Source organism: Ammodytes marinus (genome assembly GCF_949987685.1).
Source record: "Ammodytes marinus genome assembly, chromosome: 6".
Classification (NCBI taxonomy): domain Eukaryota; kingdom Metazoa; phylum Chordata; class Actinopteri; order Uranoscopiformes; family Ammodytidae; genus Ammodytes; species Ammodytes marinus.
In genome coordinates this window covers 9,196,723-9,221,084 of record NC_137235.1, presented here as the reverse complement: position 1 = coordinate 9,221,084, position 24,362 = coordinate 9,196,723, and the positions used below count along the sequence as shown (strand labels likewise).

The 24,362-nt window shown below is 42.5% G+C and overlaps 1 protein-coding gene across 2 annotated transcripts; it reads right to left on the bottom strand.

Moving 5' to 3' along the window:
• Nucleotides 1–563: 563 nt before the first annotated feature.
• Nucleotides 564–24,297, bottom strand: LOC307251692 (protein tweety homolog 3-like). 2 transcript variants are annotated; one of them, XM_080029087.1, is made up of 15 exons: nucleotides 23,868–24,297; nucleotides 22,507–22,703; nucleotides 15,742–15,938; nucleotides 11,890–12,001; nucleotides 11,562–11,782; nucleotides 11,034–11,129; nucleotides 10,828–10,900; nucleotides 10,622–10,697; nucleotides 9,619–9,674; nucleotides 9,359–9,451; nucleotides 9,023–9,115; nucleotides 8,796–8,932; nucleotides 6,776–6,949; nucleotides 5,237–5,312; nucleotides 564–3,439 (listed from the first exon to the last, which is right to left on the bottom strand). In XM_080029087.1, exons 2-15 carry the CDS (start codon nucleotides 22,630–22,632, stop codon nucleotides 3,305–3,307), a joined length of 1,665 nt encoding a protein of 554 aa, XP_079885213.1. In that variant the 5' UTR covers nucleotides 22,633–22,703; nucleotides 23,868–24,297; the 3' UTR covers nucleotides 564–3,304. The 2 variants fall into 2 exon arrangements, with proteins under 2 accessions (XP_079885213.1, XP_079885214.1); XM_080029088.1 differs by lacking the exon at nucleotides 6,776–6,949.
• Nucleotides 24,298–24,362: the final 65 nt, after the last annotated feature.

Genomic DNA, 24,362 nt, shown 5'->3' with positions numbered 1-24,362 from the left:
CTACATTTCAAAGGGAACTATTGTTCATTTGATTTTATTGCACTACATATATTTGTAAGCAACATGTTACTTTGCATTTACTTTGTTTGGCCAGGCGTAAAGATACATCTCCCATCAGAGACAAGTTCAGAAAATAAACACAAATTTGGGTATTTTTTTTGTATAATTTCTTCTCCCATTAATCTCAGCCTCAACAAGCTACAAGAATAAAAATACTGCTTATACATGATCAGCATTCATCTAATATTGTCAGATATGATAGAATAGTCACAGGGGCCATTTTACTGCAGAACAAGCACTATTGATACTTAAGGTATTCAGATAATACTTTATAATAGTTGTTTGGGGGTTGGAATGTTGCAAACCTCAAAGACTGAATAACTGTTGCTTTATGATCAAGTGACAGTGCAGACATGCAGCCTTTGTTACATTGAGGTGCACTACGACCCGATAAGACAATGCCAGTTGTGTCAAAGGAAAGATTAAAACATAACAGGCATCTCTATGTTCTTTCATTCAAGTCAAAAAGAACCCACAGTCTTAATCAGTACGTTAAAGTTGCTTTAATTTCTTTTTTAAAACATTTATTCCAGGCTGAATGATATCATTACCACAGTTTTGACATGTACATCATTAATATCTTAGTTAAACCATCAGAAAATAAAAACAGCCATAGAAAACATTGTTTGACGGTCACATCTGGATAGAGGTGTATTTGAAGTCCTGTAATAGCACACATCAAAGACTCTAAAACATGGAGCATCAAAGACATACCTACTGGTTAAATCCCAGAAAGCATCTGCACAGGAATTCAAATACGACTTTAAGTCAAGTGTGCAGACTACACTGGAATAGTTTTAATAAAACATTGCAAGACAGAGAGTCCTTTACCATTAATAAGACAGGAAAAACGCTGCTCTTGCCTTTATTCTCCTACAAAACAGCTAGCTATTATTTTAATCTTTAAAGTTTGATTTTTACAAGACAGAAAAATAAAAATAAACATGTTGTGATATGAAGAGTGTTGTAAGAGTTAAAAACATTATGAAAGGCCATTAATCAGTGACTATTCCACAGATCTTGACATTGTTTGCATCGCTGGTGCAACAAAAAAAACACTGTAAAGTACTAGACCATAGGTAGCATTGTTACCATAACATGGACATTTTCTTTCTAGTAAAATCACACATAAGATTGTCTCGCTAATACGAGAAGTGGTCATTGATTAATAATAAGATATTAAAATGCTGTACAGGAATGGTGTTTGAAAGGTTGGGAATGGTGAAATGCAGTTCCTAACTACTACATCACCCATAATGCAAATGGTTATCAGCGTGATGTCACAGCTGTGGGTGGGTGAGTAGACTATACAGTTCTATAGGAGAATGTAAACAGGACAAAGGTAAGGAGAGATGGGTTTTATAAGAAAATGTTGTGTGTCTGTATGTGTGTGTGTGTTTTGAGTGTGGATGTCTGTACAGCATGTATGTGTAAGTGTTTCAATGTGTGTGTATGAGGGCATGCGTGGCTTCCGTGTAGAAATGACTCGGGCTGGATAGGCCCACCCCTTTGCTTGCTGCCAGTCACACACACTGATCACTGTAATTACACACAGCAACACTGAGATAGAGCAACAGCCAATCACGCTGCAGCGATGTCACACACACAAGTTCACGGATACCACATTTTTGTATACACTATACAGAGAGTTTAAGAGCAGAGGGAAAAACCACTGGCAGTGTTCCAGGCAGTTTGTTTTACTTCTCCATCTAGCAAAGTCACCTTGAATAGAATTTGTGCTTGTGGGTAAAAACAAAATTAAATTAAAGAAAAGTGGCTGAACCAATTAACAAAATAAAAGCCCAGGAAGAAAAAAAACATAATACTTCAATTGCTCACAGTATCACATCCCGAATTTCAGCTTATGATAAAAATAAAAATACACTCTCCTTGTTTTTTGTTACTATTTATGTAACATTTTTAATCAGGGACATAATTATAATTTTTTGATAATAATTTTTTCAGGTTTTCGGGACACATTGTCCATTCAGTAATGATGGAAAGCTGCTTTTTCTATTCCTGATCACATCCCTGAATGAAAACAAAAAACATTTAAGTAACAACTAAAAAACAACCTTTCTGTCCATTCTCAGTCTTCTGGGACCTTGACTGGCTCACATAGCACCTGGCAAACGGAAGTCACATTTTTCAGTGAGCATTATTCCATTTCTGTCCATGGTTTTCCTTTTTCAAGTGTCTTTCCTCTTTCCTTGTTATTTACAGACGAATGGAAAACATTCCATGTGAGGTTTTTTCTCCCTTTTTTGAGACATCTGGAGGCAGTAGGAGAAGAGGACAGTATCAGGCATTCCTCATTATGTAGAGTTTTTTGGCACAAGTTGAGCCCTCTTATGTCCATTGTCTCTTGCTCCGAATCCCCCAAATTTATCGCAGTTATTACATAACAGGATTCCTGGCTCATATTTAAAATGCATTTATCGACACATGTGCTGTATGTGCACGTTAACAAATATGGAGAGAGACGTGGACACACTTTTCAAGCTCATGATTCAAGTCTTAGTTTGACGACAATGTTATAGAGATTGAGAGGATGTGGTATTACTCTGTATATTTGAACATGGCTTTCTGATTCACTGGCTTATTATTTATACAGATGTTTCCGTCTATGTGTGCGCACGCACATGTGTGTTTTTTTTCACGAGCGATACAGCAAAAATGTCCATGATTAAACACGCAGCACACCACATTACCAGTAATGATTCAAGAGACTTCTTTTCATAAAATCAGAGTAAAGCACACATTTACTATTTACAGGTCTGTACAGCGTGTGTGTGCGTGCGTGTGTTAGTGTGTGTGTGAGAATGTGTCAGGACTGAGTTGTGTAACTATCACCACTGGAGGGCTGTGCACGGATCCCTGTGGATGAGGACATAATTTAAAAGCAGAAGAAGAGACTAGTGACGGAGCCAAGGCGCTTTAACCGCTGTGCATTGTGGGTATGTGGGCTGATCCATCACGGCGGCGCTGGAACAAGCGGCACACTAAACAAAGTGTGATCTTCTGGAATATGCTGTATCTTTTACCTTTCTGTGTGGGTAACTGTGGGTGAGAAGTAGAAGGTGACCTTCAAAGTGCTGTCCTTTGCTGAGGTGCTTGGTTGATGAGTCCTGGCTTGCAGTGTTGTTTTGCCGTTTTGGAGAAACTGTGGTGCTTTAAAAGTGTGATCTTGTTATTGGCTGTGAGAACTGGATTCAGGCAGTACTGGGTTGGACCGGCGCAGTCTCTAGTGGACTGAGGACTGTGGTCGGGCGGTGGGGTGCGGTCGGCTAGCCGGGTCTAGGTGGTCGTTGGGAACGGAGCGTCGGTTCTGGTCCGGTCGATTGGTGGCCAGGTACTTTGCTCTCATACTAGAGGTGTACTGAACAGATGGAGGACAACCAAAAAGAATGGAGGGGGTTTAGAGAGAGAGTGAAGAGAGGTGGGGGGCGGAGGGGAAAAGTGGTGAGAAAAGAAGACAACCAGAGGGAGAAATTAAATTGGGAAAGAATTAGAAGCAGAACGGAAGATAAAATCAGGAGAAAAAGGCCGTAAGATAAAACATGTTTGAATTATGAAAATGATGACGCCTTATTTACAAGAATAAAAGTAATGTTATGTCTTAAAAGTAAAGTAAAAACATCTCACAATTAAATAATGTGCATAAGATCAGGCTATGTGACTTGCTGTGATAGATAGATAGATACTGTATATATCTATCACAGACAGATAGACAGATAGATAGATAGATAGATAGATAGATAGATAGATAGATAGATAGATAGATAGATAGATAGATAGATAGATAGATAGGGTGATGGCGTGTGAGGCAAACAAACACACACAGGTACAGCAGAAATACGTTGACCAGTCATTTGGACAGCCGGGAGTTTGATTACAAAAGTCATTCATTATTAAACAGCTGATTAGGCCTGGATGATGTTATTATAAATTAGCAGATGTGGTCCGATTTGTCAGTGGTTTTCAGTTAGTGCTCTAGTTCTGATGTAGTAGGTTAGCCTGGTATGAGTTAGTGGTCTCTAGAGAGTTACTGTAGGAGGTATCTGGTTTCCACATCGCTGCAGACACTGATGACAGGTGAGGGTTCTGGCAAAAGGACAGCGGCCCTCCAGTCGACAGCCCTGCTGCCTAAGAATGATGAATGGTGGCCATTTTTGGTGTCTGCTACAGTTCAACAGTGGAGGTGGGACACGTGTGCTCCTGTGACTGTTTAATGGTGAAAAGGTGAGGGGGCACAGAAACAGGACACATACACCTCGACAAGAAAATGCACACATAGACACACTATGGGAACAGGGGGAGGAGCAGGAACTTTAGAGGTTTGGGCTCGGGGGGCAGAACTGTCAACCATTTTTCAGCGTCACTGCCAGGTCAAATGGAGTAAGGGTTTTCAGAGGTTATAATGCTAGATTGGTTATTACGTTGTGTCAGTCAACGGCATTGTATGCAGTTTATATTGAATGGAACAAGATCCACAACTACAGGCCCAGCGGCACCTTGTCAAAGCAGAATAGTCGACCTGTTTGATGCGGATATTTAAAACAAGAGGTGCAATTAAGACACCTGCAAGACTTGCAGAATTATGTTTTTTGGTTTGAAGAAAGAGCTTCATGTACTACATTTCAAAATATTTTTTTTAAATCCAAGTCTATGTGCTGGTTCTGTTCTTACATGGTCTACACGTTCTCCTCAGACAGCACTGTGTCAGCCACAGTGAAACCAACCACACGGTTTACATCAGAAATAGAGGACAACTTTGTGTCCAACATCACCCGTCAATTACACTTATCAAAAGAGACAAGCCTCTCTTTTGATGCAAGTGCCAATCCTACTAACAACAAACTTCCAGTTTATCCCAGGCTGCCAAAATGACGTTCATAGAAGCGATCCATGATCACGGTCTAGTTTGAGCAGAGTAAACTTGCAGTGGTGTAGGGAGAGGGGACTACCTTCCAATATCCACACTAGCACGCTATACAAGCATCACACAAATACAGTAAGATTCAAGAACATATATCAACACCATGCCTCCTTCATTACATTACGAGTTTGTAAAATGCCATCTCAGTGGGTTCTGCGGGTTTCAATGTTTCCCAGCTGCATTGTGGGTATTGGAAGGTAGCGGAGGGAGAGTGTGTTCTAGAAAGTGTGCACTTACAGAGGGTGGAGGGGACTCCCTGCCAATCAGGGGGGTGTTCTCACACCGAGGGTTCTGAAAGTTTGCGTTCTGGCTCCTGCATTATAGAATCAGAGGTTACTGCATGTGCACACCCTGCCACTGGTGCTCAGTTGTTCTGCTGCTGATCTGTGGTTTGCTCTGGATAACGACTTAATGACTTAATGGCTTAATGGCTCTCTGACAAATGTCAAATGGCCTCTGGAATAATTACAAATGGGATACTTGGTGTTAGCGTTAACCCAGAGGTTAAACACCTGTTCCGCAGTCCAACATTAAGTTAACATTCTGTTTTTTAACGATGCAGAAAAGACAAGCATTTTGTAATTAAAATGCTCAGTAATTTGTGTTACGTAAATATTTGATATGTATAATAAAAACGTCTATATTGGGTATTTGTAGAAGCACATTTTGACTATTAAATGGTTTTAAAAAAGAAGACTTAAAAACATAAAATATTCATTCATTGAGCTTAAAATGGCCCTCACAAGCACAATTAACTAGAGCTGTTCCCTTTATCTCTTTTATCTACAGCACTGATCTTCACATTCAGAGATCTACAAACCTTTGGTGGATAGTTAACTCATTCATTTACTATTAATGTATAGTTTAAGTTACTGCCAAACCATTTTCTACAGGACAGGTCTGCTTTAAGATATTGAAGTTGTTTTCTAGGAGTATAAGAATCTGGTAGCTGGTAGCAGCTGACTCTTGTTCTTAAATATCATATCTCACTAACACGACAAGTATAAATAACTGTATAACCATGCAATGCTTTACTTTGACTTATGAGCATTTGACCAAACTTCCCTGTAAGGGAGTAACTATCTTAGGCAAGTGTCACACCACTGGTACATACCCAAATGGATGGTACAGAGCATCCGGGTGTGTTGTTAATGTCCCTAAAAATGAAATTCATGGTCCTTTAACAGACCACATGACTCAAAATGCCACAAGACCTTTAAAATACAAGTACTGTCTTTTTTCCTATTTTCTTGCTGCAGAGCTACAGTTATTTCCTTCGCAGCAAACATCAGAAAGAACTTGATCAGCTCACAGCTATAATAGTAGAAAGCAGTGGCAGACTAGAGAGAAAGACAGTATATGCTTCATTGTCTTGTGCATATTTGTGTTTATGTAGGTAGAGCAAGCAGTCCTGTGGCAAACTCTAACACTTAGCAAGCAGGGTGAAATAATTACCTTAAGATATGGGGAGTGCAAACCTAAATAATTTTTAAAAGTGTTTTTGTAAACATTGTGGACTGAAACCGGCATGCTGGCTGATACAGCAGACAGCATTTTGTTCTATCAGCATATAAGGGATATATTGCTAACACTGTGTCACAAAGGACATGGGAGCAATACACAGCACAAAACTAGCTATTATAACTGATCAAATCACAGGCAGTGAGCGTTGCTACTCTGCTAGTCTGGGTCACGAGGGGGCAAGCATCAGCTACCTATAGGGCAGGCAGTGTATGGATCTTGCTAGCCTCTAGCTAGCAGTGGTTGCTAACTCACATGTATTCAGTGACGGGGGCATTGCTGACAGTGTGGGCCGTAGCGGGCAGGCTAGCTTCGCTACCGTAGCTGGAGCCACAGCTGTAGAGACTGGGCATGTGAACGCGGTACAGGTTATCGTGCACACCGCCCCGTGAGGCGCCCGACTCGTCCTCTCCGTCTTCCTCATCCGTCCTTCAATTGGTCAGGGTGGGGGCGGGGCACGAGAGGGCATGATGGGTAGGAAGGGGGGGAGGTAGAGGGGAGGGAGATCCGAGAGAGACAACAGAGTGTAAACAAGTGGTTGAAGAGGAAGTTAGGAGAGGGGAAGGTGCACTTGAACTATGTGGAGTCCCTTGATACAAAAAGGACTCGGTAAGGCCATGCCTTCAGCCCCAAAGCAGCTGAACAAGAAGAAAAGGAACATGGGCAGCATTCATCAACAAAACAGGTCCACTACAAGTACAGTGGGGTCTCTAATAGTACTACACAGCCCAGACCCATGCAGCTGTTTTTGTTGCAGTGTGTGCTTACATAATATTTAACTGTATGAGAAGAGAATACTCTTGATAATCCTAAAGTTGAAACATGCAGTAATGTTGTTCATGCAGTCATCCTTAATTGATGGAAGATTTGCTCCTAATAATTGTCTGTTTAAAATTGTCCCAACAGAATCAAAGTCCATTTTCTTTAAGGTACTTCATGCATCAACTGAGTGCTCCATGAAACTTAAAGCATAAACATCAGGAAAAAAAGAGATAATATGGCTGGTTTGGGCAAACCATTTTCAGACATAAAATGGTCAGAAATGTAAAATGGCCAGCAACGTAACAGAATAAGGGAACAAATAAGATATGTGCTGATTTGGAAGTTTAATCTCTGGCTGCGGAAATGTACTGGATCCTACAATGGATGGTTCAACCACAGAATACACCTACATTTGCATATGCAGTCGATTCTTTTTCTTCTTTGTTATTTTTGGGAAGACTACAACAGCTGTCCACATACTAACAAACAAGGCCCTATTTTAACAGAGACAAAAGGCAATAAAATAAGTTGCTTGCTGCATTAACTGGCCACTAGATGGAGGTGTTTCACTCGGGCAACCAAAAAAAGAGCTAAATTGTGCAGTCCATCAACAGACTCAGCAGAGGCAGAACAGTCAGCCTTAATAAGTAACCAACCCCTTGAGCCGTTTATTCTTACTAAAGATGGGGACATTATCGATTGATGTTTAATACCTGCTGGGCCACACATTAGCATTGCTGGTCATTCACACCCAACAAACAAGTGTATAAGGTACAAGGTACTACACTATGGCACAGCAGTGTTACATAATATAAATTGTTCACCAGAGTGAAACCTTGTCACTGCATGTCTAGGGTTCTTTGCACTGATTTTACCATTAGTACAATCATTACCTCTTTGAATGGCTATTGGAACAAGCCATTTATCGGCACATAGGGTCGTTTAATTTCTTTTTTTATCCACCATAATTCGCTGAAGCCCAAAGCGTTTCCAAATCAGGACAGGGAGAGAGGAGGAAGGGATGGAACAGAAGGAGGAAGTGGGGCACAGAAGAAAAAAAACGGGAAAAAAAATAACGTGGTGATACAATCTAAGACAGTGCTGGTGCTCCACGTCCACAGCGTAAAAAAAAAAGAAAATGAGAGATATGTACAAAGAAAGACACACAAACAATCAGCCAGACTTCCAAAGGCAAACTATTAAAATGAACAAAACTTGCTGAGCAAATGGATGGATGCAAAGACAGGCAGGAACACCAACGGAAGGATACAACAGTTCAGGAGGAAAATCCACTGTTCTCGGGTCATAAGATGATTTGAGTTAGACAATTAAGAAGTTAGGACTGGTAACATGTTAGCTGTTAGTGTTTTGATTGACTAAAGAGATTGATTTAGGTTAATGTTGTGCGAGTCTTGTGTCTGTTTGTGAGAGAGACTCAGTGAGGGAGTGTGTGTGTGTGTGTGTGTGTGTGTGTGTGTGTGTGTGTGTGTGTGTGTGTGTGTGTTTGTGTTACCTCTTGCCAGGCCATGTATGTGGCACACTGCACACTATTGAGGAGAACATCAGAGCGGTGACGAAGGAGAACAGAACAAGGTAGATGAGACCCTCCACCCCGTCATAACACAGGCCGGTCAATGCCTGAACGTAGTCCTGCATGGAGGGGGGGTGAGTCAGTAGTTAGGAATGTCTCTGATTTGAGGACTTTTTCTGCTCTTACACAACAGTAGCTGAATGACTCACCATGTGTAGGCTGCGACAGTCCACCAGAGCAGTCAGCTGGTGAAGACCCACCTCGGTGGAATTCAGCACGGACTGGATTTGCTCGAGACTCCCCTACACATAAAAAAGCAAAGTTTACAAATGCTTGCTGAAATATACAATTTGAAGTGTGTGTGTGTGTGTGTGTGTGTGTGTGTGCGTGTGTGCGTGTGTGTGTGTGTGTGTGTGTGTGTGTGTGTGTGTGTGTGTGTGTGTGTGTTGGCCCTTTTGTAACTGCCACTTTCATCACGCTCCCACTAACACAAATCCGCTCATCCGTGAAAATAAAAAAACCTACAGATGATTGAGCACACAAACCTTGGTGTTGGCATAATCGCGTGTTGCTGATCTCAGTAGCTCTGCCACATCATCCTGCATCTCCACCAATGCTTTGTGACTCCCTGACAGCCTCTACAAAACATAGAGACACAAGGGTCACAAACAAATACACCTTTTGATTATTGACTTGCTTTATAAGTTTAAGCAGGTAAGTGACACCTGAAATTAAATAAAGAGGAATTTATTTGATAAAAAGCTAACATTTTAGAATAACTTAAAGAAGAGAGGGGAACAGTTACCTGCTGGAAAGGGTTGATTTGGCCAGGGCCGCACCTCAGGTAATACTGCAGGATATCTGGGAATGTACAAATCAATAATTAGTAAGTGAATAATAATACATACATTTAAAAATATACAATTAATGAAAGAAAGGAAACATCTGTCACGTTATGTTTGAAGCCCAGTATAGGGTGGTATGTAAGCAGTATTAAGCAAATATGGGCACAGTAGGTGTGTGTGTGTGTGTGTGTGTGTGTGTGTGTGTGTGTGTGTGTGTGTGTGTGTGTGTGTGTGTGTGTGTGTGTGTGTGTGTGTGTGTGTGTTACTGAGGCAACATCTGTGCTCTGCGGAGCGGAAACGGCCTACAGACAACGTAACTCATTAGATGAGTGCAAAGAGGGGATGTGACGGAGGTAGAGGAAGAAAGGGAGCAATTGAGAGGTAAAGAGGGATATAAGAGGATTAAGAGAAAGAGAGAGATCAGATAACGACCGTGAGTGAAAGGGCCAAAATGTGCTCTGAATATTTGATTTATTCATTTACATCTGCGACAGGCAAGAGGACTGGTGAAGGGGCTGTGTGCTGTGCAGGATTGCTGATGCATTGCAGTCAGCAGAGAGAAAGAGCTTTTAGATACCAGAGTTGTCAGTCAAACACAATCCCCTTGGATACACACTGAAACGCACACACTTGTTTCTTAAAATAGAACATGTCAGGCAGGGGGAAATTCAACTGTCAGGGTGGAAACTGCGGTTTATGAAAGATTTTTCCGCTTATTTGTCAGTATCTGCCTATAAGCAGTTCATTGGCCAGTCATCTCCAAACACAATATTTGGTTCATTCTTACTGGTTTCTTTCACCTCTACAAATATTGAAGTAAGATTTTGGTTACAGGACTATTTAACCTGTGACGAGTGCTAGAATGTAGACACTGCTTTGGAAACACTGTTTTCTAGCACAAAAACCTTAAAAGGAAAACGACAGCCACCACTTCACTGGTCCTGTCGTTACTTGTCTGCATACCTTGGTTGATGACAGCATTTTCCTTGGTTACCCTGGTGATGTAAGTATCGGGGGATGCGCAGAAGTCGCTGCTGGACTGTAAGAGGGTAAAGCACACATGACACATCAGGCTACAGTAACATGTTCGCTGAGCACACTCACTCCACAAAAAGATTACATCACTGCAGAGCCAGAGAACTCGGCAATGTTGTCATGGTTACACTTACAGCAGCGGCAGCCAGTTCCAGGCCGAGAGACCCCCAGCTGATTATCAGAGTCAAAACCCCCAGCAGACACACTCTGAAGGACAAAACAAATCCATACGTTCACATGACATGTATGACATATTTTAACCGACGCAGATTCAGAGTCCAGACAGGATTGGGCTCGTCCAATAGGAGCAACTTTTGGCGTATGATGTCAAGTAACTCACCCAATCAGAGTGCCCCTGGAGTTCCGTATCAGACCAAAGAGCACCAGAAGACAAATGAGTACATCAAACAGCAGCAGGCCAAGATACCCCAACCACCTGTAAATATACAAAAAAATAACATCAGTGTCTCATAAAAACAAATGATATTATACTCTATTTAAAAACTTTTTCATTAAAGGTAACAATCAAATCACAAGCACATTTGCGCCAAAGGTTTTGGACACAAGGTTATCAAGCAAAACGTTTAGTTTGGTTTGGTTTATTCACTTGCTTTTCTACTGTTTCATATTGTTGTTTAACAACATTATGTCCAGGCCAGAGCGGTGGTGGTTTTAATGTTTATACCTTGCACCTAACAACACAGTCTGCAAGGAATATTAACCAAGACCAATGGTATAACACTGAATGTATTCTAATGTTAAATCACCAAACCATAACTTTGTTGATGCCATTTTAAAAGATTAGTTTTCAGGAATAATTAAGGATCCTAAATAAACAAACAAAACACCATTCCTTGTTAATACTGACCTGTAAAAATCAAAAGCCTCCGTCTTGCGGGCCAAGTCCTCCAGGGAAACGTCAGTATTGGACCAGAAGGGAATATCCACCATCAGCCTCACCAGCTCGTCCAGCTGTCCCTGCAGCTTCTGGACGATGGACACGTAGTCGGTCTGCTCCTGGAAGGCTGTCTCCAACTGCACTAAGTTCTCCTCCACTGTCTGGTTTAAGGCTAGGGCGCTGTCTGACACCTGGACATCCACAGGACAGAGGAATGAAGTAAGAAACTGACATTAGACACATTTCTTCTTATTTTCTTTGTTATATTATGAGAACGTTTGTGGAACCGGTAACTCACCAGCTTCTCCACCCCGGACACGGTGCGGTTGGCATGGCGGAGGGAGTAGGCCAAACGATTGGCTCCATCACTTGACTCTCCGTTGCCATAGAAGCCTACAGCGATGCCAGCGCTGGGAGGCAAAAGACAGGAAGAGCCAAGTGTTAACACAATGACTAATTCAACCATCAGATGGCAGCACAATCAATATGGATGAATTAAGTTCAACAATTTGTTTCTCCTCCTTTCTTTTCCATAATCACACACACAAACAAAGGGAGTGGAGTTGTTAGGTGCAGTTCTACTGTTAACCAGCAACAGGCGTCACTGAGCTGTATGCTATCACCCCTCAGGCAAGCACAAGACTTACCAGGAATGATTTACTCACTCACACACACACACACACACACACACACACACACACACACACACACACACACACACACACACACAAAGAAGTCTACACAACAATTGGGTCACCAGACCGCACATAATAGGATCCCTCTGCAGCTCCGCATCATGCTACAATATCTGGGGTTCTAGACCCAGACAACCTTTCTTTCAAACCCTAGTAGCTCTTTAACCATGTTCACACTATAACATCCCACCTTGTCCACCCAATTCACGCCACCACCACTTTAGAAGACGTCTTCTTTTTCTTTCTTGTTTATCACATCTAACCGTCTCACCCCCTCCCCACACTGCTCTTATATTCTCACCCGCTCTTTAAAGCCCTCGTAGGCCCCTCTTTTCTCTTTGTTTACTGTATGTGTGCATGTGCGCAAGTGTGTGTGTGTATGACTGCACTCTTTGTATTGATGATGTCTCTGTCTGCACCATAACAGCAGGCAGATTTGCAGCGGGAAATTGATGGCCATTGTTAAGGCAATTCATTCTAGCCCATTAGATCTTGAGTAGCCCCGACGTGTTGCAGCAGGTTGACACACAAACACACTATTGTGTAGGGCATGTGTGTGTGTGTGTGTGTGTGTGTGTGTGTGTGTGTGTGTGTGTGTGTGTGTGTGTGTGTGTGTGTGTGTGTGTGTGTGTGTGTGTGTGTGTGTGTGTGTGTGTGTGTGTGTGTGTGTTTGTTTCAGAGCCCTACAGTGGACATTTTGTGACATAAAACAACAAATAGAGAGAGGAACAGGCTGGACAAGAGGGACATAATAAAGATGAATACACAGGCAAGGAGTTTAACGTAAATCTCTTCTCTTTTATCAGTCTAATACCCCAACCATTGCTGCCTCCGACCATCTTACTTCATCCTCCATGTCATCTCAGTTTTAACAGTAAATCATCATCTCCCTCCACTGCTGTTTACTCATCCTCTTCTTCCACTCCTGTCTCCCTCTTATTCCTTTCATCCGTCTTTCTCTAACGGTGAGTTTGATCCAGCGGGTTTAATACCTGCTGCTCCTATCAGGGGATTTCATGACTTCATTAACCAACAGCTTAGGGTATGAGAAAAAAAGCACTGAGACAAAAGTTCAAGTCACTTAAATGACAACAAACATTGGCTGGCCTAGATCTGATAAAAACACGCACAGACATATACTGTAAAAACAAAAAAACACATGCATTACAAGGACATTATTTTTCCATTGGGAAACGGCAACCTGTTTGGAATGATGTTAACTCGGAGAGATGGAGCGCTGCTTTTCAGCCCATCAAAATGCTTTGCTGTGCCTAAATGGGCACACTAAAACGTACTGAACTTGAGCTCAGAAGATGAGGAAGTAAATGTTGTATTGAGTAAAAAATTGGGTCCAGGATGATTTCAGGTCCAAATCAAACGGATGCAACTGACTCCAAAACAAATACATCTAATCAAATTTTGTAAAGAGCATATTCAATCCTGTAATAGCAAGATGTCATGTTGTATTTTATACTCAGTACTGACCTGAGAATACACAAACTGCTATTCCATCAGCCAGTTTATTGAAGTTATAATCTAAAATTTTCCTAAAATCAACAACCACTTTCAATAGATCAAGTGAGTAGCTTTGATCATCCGATGTCTGCCACTGCCATGCTGAATTTAAATTCCTTTGGTGCACAATGGTTTGTTGTCAAATCAACCAGGACTAAAATCTTAAGAATGATACATTTAAATAGTGTGTTACATTGTATTAGAACAATAGAGCTGTCAGATACATCCATACATTCAGGCATAGCAAGCCGCAGCAGAGTCTGTTGTTCTTAGAACAGCATCCCTGGCCGCATTTGACCTCACTTTAAAATGCTTTCAATGAATTCCAAGCAGTCACCAATCTACAACGCCAAAATACTGAATTCATTCTTAACAAGCTGGAACCTGAAAATGGTAGTGATTTTTTTTCTTATTAAATGATTTTAAAAATGAGTTGATAATGAAAAGTTTTAAGGAATTTTCTGTTGATCATCTTTAAACATCAAAATCATACCATACACAGCTTATAGTATCTAAAAACACAGCACCTGCACACAAATGGAGAAAGTCCAGACGTGGTCAGCCAGCGTTGAGCCAAAAATAAAATATGATGTCATATAAAATTGTGAACAAAGAATCGCAAGAGCACGCCACCCTGCACAACCAAGCACACACACACACACAGCACACTCAGATCCATATCAAATATTCAATAAGAAATATTATAGTAAATCATAAAATATTAAAACCTGCAAAAAAACACTCAAAAAAACACTCTTCAGCACTGAGTCACGCGAACACACACACAGACACGCGTCTCCTCCTGACTGTATAATTCATTTCTCCTCTCTGCATCAAATCTGCTTCTGTCTCCATGGCAACCTTTCTAGGCCAGGCAGAAGGCCCACCAGAGACAAATAATTAAAAAAAAAACGTCTGGGACCTACAGAGATGAAGAAAAGGGGAAGATAGGGGGGAAATGTCAAGAGAGGGGAAGTAGAAAAGTGTTGAGAGAGTGAATGAAAGAGGAATAGTTTGTATGTTTGTGTGCGCATTTGTGTGACAAGAAGTTCAGAGTCCACACAGCCCCGGTATGTGGTCAAAATAGACTACAGGCTTCTGCTGTGCTGGGTCACTCGGGTAAAAGACCTCAGTGTGTACACAAAGCCTTCAGCTTCAGATAAACACAACCACACACGCAACAGTGGAGTGCAATCATTTGGATCATGAATTACAGCATGTGGGCTTTCATGCATAAATAAGGCTGGGTGGACTGAATGTAGGTGGATTAACAGTAACAATGTACATGTAGAGTATATATGGCTGTAGTTCAGCGTAGGCTTTACAAGAACCCTAAAACTGCACTGCAGTTTACAGTATGTCGGGCAGACATGTCTGCAAAATACAATATGACTCACTGAGTGTTTTGCTTTGAACTAGAGGACATGACCAGATTGCACAATTAATTAAGCTCCAGTAACTCTGGTTAATCACGACATCTCATTCCTGTTTGTGAGCTAGGATGGCGTTTGTCTTTTCCTTTTCAAGAAAACATTTTGTTTTATAATCCAGGTTAATATGTCTTTTTATCAGTTGCTATGGTGATGGAGACAGGGCTGAGAGTGACAGCGTGTGAAAGGAAATGAATGCTTTGTCTGCAGACAAAGAAGCATAACTCTTTTTCAGAACATTCTCAACTTTTGGCAACACAACATTTAATCATAGGATATTAACAGCAAAATGTGTGACCATTATGTTAACATGGGTAACTACTGTATGTGACTCAAACCTAGTGTCAGTCTCATAGAGGTGACTCCTCTTAAGGCTACATGGCAATTCCTTACAATGGGGGGAGAATATAAACCTACACTTACTCAAGCATGACATTTTCCCTTGCACTTTCAAAAGCTTTTCTTATAGGTGTAAAGAGATGTTTTATTAGCACGGGGATGTTCTCTCACCTGCAGACGAGCGTGGCTATGATGACGCACCAGGCAGTGCAGCAGCAGTCAGGGCTGGGCTGCTGGGAGTGGGAATGAGAGTGCGAGGAATCGTCACTCTTGCGTCGCCGGCAGCAAAGCCAGAATGAGTAGAAGAGGAGGAAGATGAGGTCCAGGCCCAGACACAGCAAAGCCACAGCGCCCAGCAGCAGAATGGACTGGGGACAAAAGAGATTAGGGAAGAACAATTCAGTGGCAGCAAGACATTGATGTTTTCACACACAACACAGGTCACACATGTTATACTTTACTCAGACTTTGAGCTTAAAGGTGGAGCCAGCGATTCTGAAGAATGCTTGTTGTCGAAATCGGTGAATATCTCATCACTATCCGTACCTATACATATTGTTTGGGCGCTGAAAAAAAAAATCCAGCGATCAACCCAGCCTAGGCTCTGTAAGCGGGCATGTTGCTAGCTTGCTGTGGTGGGCCCTCTTTTTTACATACCGTTTGTTAACATTCCAGTTTACAGAGCCTAGCTTGTGTCTTAACACCAGATTTATTTTTAGCACACAAACCGTATGGAAACGCTGGTCGTGAGGAGACATTCACAGATTTTGACAAAAAGTGATTTTGACACGGCTGTCTCCAGAATTGCTGGCTCCAGCTTCAATTGATTCATTATTCAAATGTATCACAATTGTCTTTATCACAGGGAAGGGAACAATAGGAAGTGGGTTAAATACACAGGAAGCGAATGAGCTGATACGAGCAGAAACCAGATACGTCGATAGAAGACATGATTCAGTCTTTCCTGTGTAGACAGACGCACACAGTTGCACAAATTTAATGTTCCCCTCTCGAGCCATTTGTGGCCAGAAAAAAGTGGCTGCTAAAGGGGTGTTTGATGGATACCATGAAAAAACATATTTGCACACCATCAAACACGCACACCTCGTGAGCGGAAACGCTGCAGTTGGGGAGCAGCGTGCGCCAGAGACCCACCACACAGATCACACACACGTTAAGAGCTTTGAAGTGCAAAAAGAAGAAAGGGGTGGTGGGTGCAGACAGGAGGAGAACGGAGGGGGTGGGGAAAGAAGATGACTGAACTGAACAATAAAAAAAGGAGAAATGGAAGACAGAGATGAGGGCTGTTTCAGCAATTTGCCATGAAACTGATCCTTTTCAGGGTTTTTCTATCACACACACACATACGCACACACTCACACACACGCACGCACGCACGCACGCACGCACGCACACACACACACACACACACACACACACACACACACACACACACTGTTGTTTTTTCTGTCCCCTCTGGGGTAATCTGGTCACTGCACTGCAGGACTATTCTGAAAACCAAAATCTCCACCTGCTAGACTACTTACAATAGACAAAGGAAGTTCTGCTCGGTCAGAAACAGCAACAGTGTGAATCTAGGGACTTTGCCGTGGAAGAGAACCAAATCTGACTCAACCTTGTAAACTTCCTGGCTTCCCAGGCTTTTAAACAGTGAGATTTTGTGCTGACCTACATTTTTCCTCCCTACCAGCCAGCGATTTCCTCACCCTGCGGCAATTTATGTGCCTCTACTGTAAATATGCAAGTGTATTGTGTTAGTGAATATGTGCCAACCTTTACATCATATAAAAAAAATTCACTAAATATAATGTTTTTGTCAGGGAGTTGCACAGTTAATCAAAATGACAACGCTATCAAGATGTTTAGCTGGCATAATAATACCACCATCACCATCGTAGCTTAGCTTGTTAGCTGGCTTCTTATCCCTGTGGCTTAATTTGGCAGTCTGTTTATAAATTCCTGAACTTCAGAAACATCACAGAAATAACTGTTCAGACTTACCAGTCACACTACAGTCAGTCAGCTGATATGCTGCCACCAGTTTGTCTTCAAAAGCACAAATCTCTTTTTACATTGAAAAACTATGCAGCCTAATACGGTCAGCATTTCTACGTAAAGTGTGAACTGTGGCAGATTTAAAATCAGGCCAGCGAAGGGCACTGTATCAAATCAAGAGAGCTACAGCCAGGCTAGTGGATCACTAGAATACTACAGTAGATAGGATACTGTAGGAGATGTAATAGGGTGTGAGATGCAGTGGTGTAATATGACATCTGAAGGGAGAGGAGAGAGACACAACAGTCAGTCCCTGCTTAGGCATCAATGTACTTCTAGTCCCCGATGCCTCGATCTAAAAGCCTAGAGCCCGGAAGCTAACATATTATGCTCATTTTCAGGTTCAAAATCGTAATTTAGTTTTTTAATTAAAACTTTTTCCATGGTGCAGTGTCCAAAAAACCCTTTATAGTTCTCACAGTGCCATTGCTGAATCTCCTCTTTTCAGCCTCTGTCTGAAACACTCAGTTTTAGAACCTGTCTCTTTCAGTCCCGCATACCAAAAAGCCCAGTCTGCTCTGATTGGCCCTGATTCTGGGATTTCTTAACACAGGTTTTCAGAAAGGTTGACGTGGAGACAAAGAGAAAGGGTTGTTTTTTCCTCATACTTTGGGAGTCTCTTATCAAACCGGGGACCGTATTAATGTTGAAAAACCATGAAAAGGTGCATTTTGCATAATAGGGGACCTTAAAAATCCACTTAGACATTCACACTACTCACACTTTGCTGGCAATCTTGAGTTACAACTTGCACACTTATCAGAATTTTTTTTTTTGGCATTCAAATGTCAATTCTGTGTTTGTGTCATTGCCAAACTATTATTTTGTCATGGGAAAGCAGTTAGTAAAGCAGGACTGAGTGAGAGCAAATCACTTGGTTGCTTTTCTCCAACAGGTTAAAGAAGATGAGAGGAGTCTGTGAGGAGAGAGTCCTGATGGGAGAGGAGGAGGAGAGGGGTAAGCTCTGGAGATTCCTGGTCTCTGGTATTATCCAACGTTATTATCTTCAAGCTTAGTGCTAGAGACGTTGTGCTTTAGCAAAGGCGTACTGTGTTTCACTAATGCATTGTTTGATCTCTTGTGCCTTTAAAATCAACGTGAGGGCTTAAACCATACAGAGTTCCATGCATTAAGCTTTGCTGTAAAGAGAAGGAAACCTCGCGCCATATAACAAAGGATTTTTTTCATGACATCAATCCATCATATATCGTGCTACCAGAAAGATAATGGGATGACCCAGTTAGGGTGATATATAGGAAAATTATATGGATGATATTTTCTGGATTGAACTGTAGAGCTGAAAAAAAATTGTCAATCAGTTTTGTTTTCATCATATATAACATAACAAACACCATAATCTTGGGCTCTGGGAAATAAAAATTACTATCTCTTTTCTTGCATTTCATGGGGGGGAAAATATTGTAGAGCAAATAATTTTGGATGTATCAATAAGGAAAATAATCAGTACTTTAGTTAAACTCCTAGTCCAGCTGTCAATACAATTTTGAAAAAACCCAAGGTTATGTCTTCAAATTGCTTGTTTTATTCTCCAACAACTCCTCCAAAGTACTCAATTTCCCGCGTTATTAATTGACACAAAAAATTGTCAATGGACTAATCATGTGCATATAAAGCAACAACAACTGATGCAGGACGTCTGGTGCATGGGAGTATTAATTAAAAGTTGAATCCATAATCTGACTGAAGAAGACCACTGTATCTGCAGCCACTTTACTCTCCTCCCACTGTGTATGATGTCTGCTGGATTAACTGTCGGGCTGACAAACCGTCAGAGCAGATAAACCGTGGATCAATTAGTAACTAATCAGCATGGTGAGCTTGGCTGTGCGTGTGTATCTACTTCCATGTGAGTTTGAGTGTGTTTGTGTGTGTGCGCGTCTATGCTGCTGAAGATCGGCTTGCTGGCAGGAGGAGGGGCTTAATGTTAAAAGGCCAGGCCCAGTGATCTACTTTCAATCTGTCCATTTAAGTGTGTGTGTGTGTGTGTGTGTGTGTGTGTGTGTGTGCGCGTGCGTGTGCGTGCGTGTGTGCGAGAGTTTGAGCTGACAGGATCAATCACTTCCGCTCCAGTGAGTTGTCCTTGCACTCTCCCTGCCAGTGTGTTAGCCTGGCCTTGCCTACTATCCTCTCAACTCTTTTTTCCTGAGGCGCTGACTGATCTGGAGTTCACTCCTAATATTCCCCTGTACTACTGGGTCAAAGAGCAAAACCCTAACACTCAGGGCAAGATCCCTATTCAGAGAGAGAGGGAGGCCTTTGTGTTTTACAGTCATTTTGAAACTCATAAAGGATTCATGGGTGACACCAGTTGTCATTGATCCACTTTGATCCTTTTCAAAATGAGATAATGCGTTTCCACTGTGCAAACTGTAGCACACTATTCAAAATACAGATTACAGACTTACCGAACTTTCCACAGCTGGAAATATATATATATATGTGTGTGTTATTACTGGTCACATGATTCCTCTGTAATGTCCTGCAGCTGTTTTAACTGTGGCTGGTAGCTGACTCTGCGATTCTACCATAACACAAACAGACGAATGACACGCACGCACGCACAAACACACACACAAGATATTTCAGTGCCCTGCAGAACCTCAGGATAAGGCTCCTATTTCAGCTCCCTAAAAACTCTGTGAATTGTTCTTGCGCAAAGCCACGGAGTCAGCATCCCCTTCTTCTGCAGTCATCAGAGACCAGCTGGTGTTGTGAATAAATGCTAAAAGAAAAATTTGTATGTGTTTTTTAAAGTGAGCGAGTGAGCGAGTGAGCGAGCGGCATTGTGGGAAAAAAAGTTTAGATCAGCTTCAGAGCTCGGTCACTGAATGCAGATGAATCTGTGCCAAATCACATCAGAAAGAAAAACAGTGCACAGAAGAATCTGTCTCTCTCTCTCTCTCTCTATTGCGTGTGAGAGTTTGTGTGTTGTGTGGAGATGAGGTGAGGTGACGGACTCAGTGCACCGACGGACACTGTGTAGGACCTTGTTTGTATGTGTGTGTGTGCGTTTTCTTTCGTTTTCTCAGCTGGATGAGTGGATGCATGAAAGCCTTTGAGACAGATATACTGAGCCAATCTAAAGACGGCTTCAGTGAAAGAGTGAAAGAAAGAAAGAAAGAAAGAAAGAAAGAGAGCATTCTTTCACAACAGACTCCATCCCTCCCCTTCCCACTCTTTCTCCCCCATTCCCTCCCTCCCTCCCCCAGTCCAATTCAACCTCCTTCTTCTCGTTCTTCTCACCCTCTATCCCTCCCTCTCTCTCCCCGCGTCTAGCCAGAATTAATGATTTCACCCTGAATAGAACCCCTATATTCACTCACACACACACACACACACACACACACACACACACACAACACACAAACACAACCCCCTGAGGGAGATCTGTGACCTCACATCGACCACGTAAAGTGCTAAATACGCACTGACACAGAAGGTGAATATGCTGTTACGTGACATATAGGAAACTCCACATACGAATTAAGTACAAACAAACATATGATCACATGGTGCAGAATGCTCAGTGACATAGAAACAGCCTCGCCTGCTAAAATATGTCAGGATGTAATTAGTCCGAAAAGGGGGGTCCTTAAAATTCCAGTGGTCACACACATTGACAAACACACACACAAAGGCCCTTAGTTAAACTTTGAATAGCTCGCAGGAAGTGGCTATTTGGCAATTTAGAGGCACCTCCCATGGCTCATCAAGCCTTCTCTCTCTCTCTCTCTCTCTCTCTCTCTCTCTCTCTCTCTCTCTCTCTCTCTATCCACTCGCTCTCCAATCGCTCCCATTTTATCTCTCTCACTCCTCCTCGTCCTCTCTCCGGTTCCCATCTCCCTCCCTTGTTCCTGGCCGTGGGTGCCTTCCCACGCTCAGCTCTTGAACTTGCACGCCCTTCCTCTCCTCTCCTCTCTCCCCATACAAGTCAACACACTGCACTGAGGGGTGACTGACTGCAGTGCATGAAATGGGGGGGGGGGGGGATTCTGAAGCGACGTGTCTTGGCTTTATGTGGGTTCTCTTGGAAGGCTGTGTTTTCTGGCGCAGAGAGAGACCTGAAAGTCACCTTGTGTGAGGAGGATTCAAATGATATGCAGCAAAACTGGGCCAAAGCCCCTCTTAAAAATATAGCTGCTCTCTAAGGCAGCGCTGCAGAACCACTGCAATTAGCTGCTTCATGCTTTAGACTAGATTATTTTCTCTATTAATCTTAAATCCAATACACTATTTACAATGATATACAAGCCAAAAACCTTCCCATTCCAGAAAATAGAAGAATCAGAAAACGTTTGGCATTTTGGCTTTATAAAATACTTTAAAATGATTATCAAAATGGTCAGCAATCCCTTTTCTTTCTATTAATCCCAACACTTTTCGTCTGATATGTCTAGGAGCTGCAAGCAGTTCATCCCAAGAGTGATGTTCCCTTCTCAGATTCTCTCATTTTAATTTACAATAGATTTACCCCTAAAGGTGATGATGGAGCAGGTAAGGGGTCAGTGTCTAAGATTCAGGACATTTCTCTTTCTTACACACATACACACACACACACACACACACATCCATACACACACACACACACCCACACACACACACACACACACCCACACATGGAGCAATGATCGACTCAGAGAGGAAACCCACAGGTCTATGGTTGCGGGACAGCCCTCCGTAAACACTTTGCCACTCCGCTGTGAAATGACAGTGTGTGTGTGCAGGTGGCAGGAGGTGGGATGACAAGGTGATGCCGCACGGTGAAGGGGGAATGAATGATGAATTCTGAATGTGGGAGGTGAATTATTCCCACGGCCCCCGTAGTACTTCATGTCTTACCTTCTGGTACTCCGAATCCTCCGGTCTGAAGTCACTGCTCACGATCTGGAACTCTGTGTTGAAATGAGGCAACCGGTGGAGCAGATTGACCCACCAAGGGGGAGCGTAGTTGACTACGGCCGCCATCCTGACCCCAGCTACTACACCTGCAGGCTGTCACTTCACTCTCTTTACCGAGCCGCTGACTCACACGGACACTGTGAGGGGGAGAAAAATCATGACCGTTGTTGGCACAGAAATGACTTCATGAACAACTCCGAACCTGTCACAACAGATAGAGCTAGAGCAGATCGTCGCAGTGATGAAATAACTGTGATAAGTCAGTGGGACAAACATGCCAATCAGCACCCACACATGCCAATATTGCACACACTATATTGTGTAAGGAGGACACACTTGAACAGTTTTATTTAGACTGTGTATTTATCTGTTCTTCACCTCTTTACTATACACATTATTATCATCAATGACGTGTGTGTGTGTGTGTGTGTGTGTGTGTGTGTGTGTGTGTGTGTGTGTGTGTGTGTGTGTGTGTGTGTGTGTGTGTGTGTAGGCTATGTGGAGAAAACACTGCAATATGACATGACTAGATTTCAGTTTTTCTATAAAATCCTGTGTAGTTGGAAGTCCTTCTTTATGATTCCTTTGTCATTTAACAGCTGATTTCTTTACAGTCCATGCAGTTATTGGGGGCTACTGTCTTGTGAATATGCAACGTTATCATGCCTGCATCATGATAACTTGGGGCAACATATTAGTGTCGTAAAACAGCTACTTATCACATAGCCTACCAGCTGCTAAATGCAGCTTGAGAGGAAATATGTAGGCTAACTGAAACGAATACACATGAGGTCATTACTGTATTTTGCACGTTCTGTAGCCAACATGAATTATAGCGTGACAATAGCATGGCTGGCAGCTACCTAGTTTTACCCAGTGTACGCCCATATGACAAAAAAAAACAGGTCTGGTTAGATTAAACTGTTATGGAGGGGGAATGGCCGTTATATCATTATTATAGCCCCACCACTACACACACAAAGCATGGCATTAAAACAATACTGTATCAAGCCATGTAGATTAGGTCAACTCAGTCGAAGGTGACCCTATATAAATTTAAACAGCGAGACATGTTTTATTCCTGTATGTTGTGTAATAATTGCATTGTTAGCAAAAGAAAAAAAACGGATTAGCTATTATTAACCTTCTTTGTCAGCAACTACCGCAGTCTCACAATAGTCGTCAAGGCAACGAGGGGGAGAAGAGACAAGAATCCGCTCCGGGGCTGCATGTCTGTGGACATCAAAGCCCCCGTGTCTGGGGGTGGTGTAGGTAGGAACCGTGTTACAACAACAACATACCTTGTGAAGCCCACTCTGCAGACTCTCTTTCAGCGTAATCTTTATGAGGAGGGGGAGTCCAGGCCGGCGTATTTATTTCACCTATTGTCTTCCCAGATCCGGTGGCGGATTTGAACACCACAGCCGTGCGCTGCTGCATCAACGCGGCCGTACCGAGCTAGCTGCGACCGGCTGCAGTCCCAACCACATTGGGGGAAAAAAATAACGGTATACGGTCACATTTCACCGAGACGCCGTCTTGTTTTGACTACCGTCCACGAGAGCAAGACCGAAAGTGAGGGGAGGGGGTTAAACTCACTGACCCGCAACCCCAGTATCTCTCTATTTATTTATTTTTATTTTACAGTTCGTCGAAGTCGTCGTCCTCTTTCTCCCAAAAACGGTGTCAGTGCTCGTTCGCTCGCTCCCACGGTGGCCGTCCGTCCGTCGGTGCACTGCATTCAGCGCTGCGGCTCTTCAATTGGATGATATTGTTGGAGCGTGAAGCATACACGG

What these genes read in the sequence shown, in the direction of transcription:
- LOC307251692 (XM_080029087.1), bottom strand. Translation starts at nt 22,632, where the DNA reads ATGGCGGCCGTAGTCAACTACGCTCCCCCTTGGTGGGTCAATCTGCTC. An exon ending in GAGGCTTTTGATTTTTACAG is followed by an intron (nt 11,130 to 11,561) that starts GTCAGTATTAAC and finishes GTATATTTACAG; the next exon opens with GTGGTTGGGGTATCTTGGCC. An exon ending in TCCAGGGGCACTCTGATTGG is followed by an intron (nt 10,901 to 11,033) that starts GTGAGTTACTTG and finishes TTTGTCCTTCAG; the next exon opens with AGTGTGTCTGCTGGGGGTTT.